This window comes from Gracilinanus agilis, chromosome 3 (assembly GCF_016433145.1).
Source record: "Gracilinanus agilis isolate LMUSP501 chromosome 3, AgileGrace, whole genome shotgun sequence".
Taxonomy (NCBI): Eukaryota; Metazoa; Chordata; class Mammalia; order Didelphimorphia; family Didelphidae; genus Gracilinanus; species Gracilinanus agilis.
In genome coordinates, this window is record NC_058132.1 from 400002037 (window position 1) to 400006625 (window position 4589).

A 4589-nucleotide genomic window follows, 5' to 3' on the forward strand; every position below is an offset into this window, starting at 1 on the left:
GGAAGAAAGGAAGAAAGGAAGAAAGGAAGGAAGGAAGAAATATACATATATAGAAAGAAAGAGAGAAATACATATAGAAAGAGAGAGAAGGAAAGAAAGAAAAAGAGAGAGAGAGAAGGAGGGATGGAGGGAGGAAGGAAAGAAGGGAGGAAGGAAGGAAGGGAGGAAGGGAGGAAGGGAGGAAGGAAAGAGATCGATAATAAAACATTTAGGGGCAGCTAGATAGCACAGTAGATAGAGTGCCAGGCCTGGAGTTGGGAGAAGCTGGGTTCAAATGTGGCCCTAGACATTAGCTGTGTGACCTTGGGCAAGTCACTTAACATCAATTACCTAACTTTTGCTGCTCTTCTTTCTTAGAACTGATACTAAGACAGAAAGTAAGGGTATTTTAAAATAAATAAATAATACATTTAAAATCCACAGAAGAAAACAAAAAGTATAGAAAAGGATATAAGGATATATAAACAGGATGATTTTGTTACTACCTTGTTAAACACTTAGAAACATTGTACATCACTTGACAAATATTTTGTTTCTTATACAATTTCATTCTTTCTAGTTTGAAAGGTTTGTAATTGTTAATGTTTACAAATAAATTTTATTCTTTTAAATAAGATGTTTTTTAAAAGATAGTTATAATTAAGACAAACTATCTAGGCAACATCACCCACTTAAGCCAAAAGTCAGTAGCAATGTTACACTTTACAATTTATGGGGTAGTGCAAGTGCCTCAATGGCACATAAATACTACTAGTGTGTCAATGTGGTGTCATGGATAGAGAGCCAAAGTTCTGGATGCAAATGCTACCTCTGACACATTCAGTCAGAATAGTCCATGTGAATAAATTATTACCTTTCAGTGTCCCAGGTACCTATGACCAAGTTGCAAAACAACTGTAGATTTTTATCCCTATTGGGCAACTAGCTGGCTCAGCAAATTGAGAGTCAAGAAAAAGAGAAAAAAGATTTGCATTACTAGATGTCTGGTCAGGTACCCCCATGGGTGCTGGAAGGACTTTAGAGTGTCTGGCCTTACCATCGCTTTCTACGGTTGCCCATTGCTGCTATGTTCTTTCTTTCCCAAGACTAGAAGATTCTTCCCTAGTGGCTAAATTCTGAACTGGACTGTGAAGGGGGAGAGGTGTCCTGGACTGCTAAACCAGTGTTGTTAGAATTGTTGTTAGAATGAATAGGCTACCAGGTAGTGAATCATATTGGGTGGACATCCAGACTCATCTGTGACTCTCAAAAGGAAAAGCAATACCGACAAACTCAAATGAAGATATTAGAGACTTAAAAATTATAAACTGTGTTTAGTTCCAAGACCTACAGTTTATTTTATTTATTTATTTTTATTGTTTCTTTATTTTATTCCAGTAATAAATTTACATGTAAGTTTTCCAAGGTTACATGGTTCATGTTCTCTCCCTCTCCTCTTCCCTCCCCCATTCCAGAATTGATAAGCAATTCCACTGGGTTATTATTATCATTATTATCGTATTATCAGTCAAAACCTGTTTCCATATTATTCATTTTTGTAATAATCTCATAAAACCAATCCCCCAAATCATATGCTCAAATAAACAAGTGATAGATCACATGCTTCCATCTGCATTCTTATTCCCACAGTTCTTTCTCTAGCTATGGATAACATTCTTTGTCATATGTTCCTTAGAATTCTCCTGGATTATTATTAGTAGCTGTTAGTAGCAAAGTCCATTATGTTTGATCATCCCATAATGTTTCAGTTACTATATACGATGTTCTCCTGGTTCTGCTTATTTCATTCCACAACAGTTCATCGAGGTCTTTCCAGTTCATATAGAAATCAAGCAGTTCATTATTACTTATAGCACAATAGTATTCCATCACCATCATATATCACATTTTGTTCAGCCATTCTCCAACCAAGGGACATCCCCTCAGTTTCCATTTAAAAAACAAACAAACAAAACCCTTACCTTCCATCTTAGAATCAATACTGTGTATTGGTTCCAAGGCAGAAGAGCAGCAAGGGCTAGGCCAGTGATGTCGAACTTTTTAGAGACCAAGTACCCAAATTGCAATCCTCATGCCACATGTGAGCCACTCACCCCAGGCAGGGGAGGGAGAAAGCATTCTCATTGGACTGTTGGACAGAGGACAGGTGATGAGAGAAATGTCCTTAGGTGCATGTGGAGAGGGGGAAGGGAGTAGTCCCCTCTGGCATGTGTACCATAGGTTCACCAACATGAGGCTAGGCAATGGGGGTTAAATAACTTATTAAGTTTTACTGCTAGGAAGTGTCTGAGGCCAGATTTGAATCCAGAACTTTCCATATGTAGGCCTGGCTCTCAAATCCTGGCTACTTAGCTGCCCCATTAATCAGCTTCTTTTAAATTGGCACACCCCTTATTTCCCTCCCTTCAAACAAAAGCTAGATGACTACTTGTTTGGTATGTTGCAAAGGAGACTCATTTGAGTATGGGTTAGATTGGATGGCTAGTCTTTCAACCTTCAAAATTTTGTGATTCTGTGACTTTTATGAGGGGTATTTTTGGTTTAAAACCAGGATAGATAGCAGGGGAAAATTCTGCATGCAAATGACTAATGGCAGAATTTTGGAGTGGAAGAGAAATTTTGGGGAAAAGACAAAAGGGAAAAACATGCATGGCATAGTGGAAAGATCACTAGTCTTAAAAGTTTGGAGACGAACTGGAATTTTCATGCTGCCAACCTTACTGATTTTGGATTGGATTAGGGAAAGCAGCAGCAAGGCAGCTAGGTGGCACAATGGATAGAGTTCTAGTGCCTGGAATGAGGAGAGCCTGAGTTCAAATCTGGCCTCAGACACTTCCTAGTTGTGTGATCCTGGGATTACTCCTGTTTTTCTCTGTTTGCCTCAAGTGGCAAACCACACCTGTATCTTTTTTTTTTTTTCAAACACTTACCTTCCACCTTAGAATTTATATTGTGCATTGGTTCCAAAGCAGAAGAGTGGTAAGGGCTAGGCAATGGGGGTTAAGTGACTTGCCTAGGCTCACACAGCTAGAAAGTGTCTGAGTCTAGATTTGAACCCAGAACCTCCTGTTTCTAGGCCTGGCTCTTAGTCCACTGAGCTATTCAAGCTGCTCCCACCACTCCAGTATCTATTCCAGAAAATCCTAAATGGGATCACAAATAATCAGATGCAACTAAATCAACTAAACAACAAAGGCCAAGTAACAGGCTGAATTCTCTTATGCTTTAGCTCCCTCATCTATAAAATAGGGAGAACAGTGCTGGCATTACTTAGCTTACAGAATTACTGGGGGGGAAACTGCTTTCTATTCCTTAATGTGCTATCTTTGAAAAATGAATTTAGAACTTTCCGCCGGCTCGGCCATCTTCCAGTGAGTTGCCAAAATGACAAACACAAAAGGAAAGAGGAGGGGGACATGCTACATGTTTTCTAGACCTTTTAGAAAACATGGTGTAGTTCCTTTGGCTACGTATATGCGAATATACAAGAAGGGTGATATTGTAGATATCAAGGGTATGGGCACAGTTCAGCAGGGAATGCCCCACAAATGTTACCATGGCAAGACTGGACGGGTCTATAATGTCACTCAGCATGCTGTAGGCATTGTTGTAAACAAACAGGTTAAGGGCAAGATTCTAGCCAAGAGGATTAATGTGCGTATTGAGCATATTAAGCATTCTAAGAGCAGAGATAGCTTCCTGAAGCGAGTGAAGGAAAATGATCAGAAAAAGAAGGAAGCTAAAGAAAAAGGCACCTGGGTTCAACTGAAACGTCAGCCTGCTCCACCAAGAGAAGCACACTTTGTGAGAACCAATGGCAAGGAACCTGAGCTGTTGGAACCAATCCCCTATGAATTTATGGCATAAATGATTATTAAAATAAAAATAAAAGATTCTTGGATTATGAAAAAAAACCCAAAAAAGAATTTAGATATTTCTTAGTTATTAAGAAATTTGGAGATCTTAGAAAATTAGAGATTATGATAGGAGGCAAGATTTAGAGGTCAGAGGGAACTTAGAGATTCCCCTGTCCAATGCCTTCTTACAAATAAGGAAAATGGAGCACCAGGTAGGGGAGATGACATGTTCAAAATCACACAGCTAGTGAATGGCTCAGCTAGGGTTCAAACCAGAGCCTCAGACTCCAAATTCAGTGTTCTTTTACTTTACCATCTGATCTTCCCTGTTGCCCCTCAAAAAATGCCAAAGAAGACAACCTCCAAGGCTTCTTATATATAACAAACACCAAATTTGTCTTATGGTAGTCTATATAGGTGCTATAGGGGTGTTTTGGGATTTCATGGAGAACTAGCACCTCTGGTATGAGGGTTTGCCAAGCCATTTTCAGGGTTTCTTCTCACTCATCTCTCACCTGCGATTCCAAAAAAGCTATAGCATGCAAGCACAGTAAAGCTGCCAGGTCAAGGGTTACTGCCAGACCTCAAACCCATTGGTGAGTTTGTCTACCTCAAACACATGAAGACTTCCCCTGGTGGAATGGATGGATGAGAACAATGAAGGCAGCTGAAGCATGTGCTGTGGAGTACTTAGAATTTGGTCAGACGTGGAAGATGCCAAGATTTTCCACT

At 39.6% G+C, this 4589-nt stretch overlaps 1 protein-coding gene across 1 annotated transcript; it reads left to right on the plus strand.

Moving 5' to 3' along the window:
* Window positions 1-3384: 3384 nt before the first annotated feature.
* LOC123239571 (60S ribosomal protein L21-like) lies at window positions 3385-3914 on the plus strand. The gene has a single exon (XM_044666842.1). It carries the CDS (start codon window positions 3385-3387, stop codon window positions 3865-3867), a length of 483 nt encoding a protein of 160 aa, XP_044522777.1. The 3' UTR covers window positions 3868-3914.
* The last annotated feature ends 675 nt before the right edge of the window (window positions 3915-4589 follow it).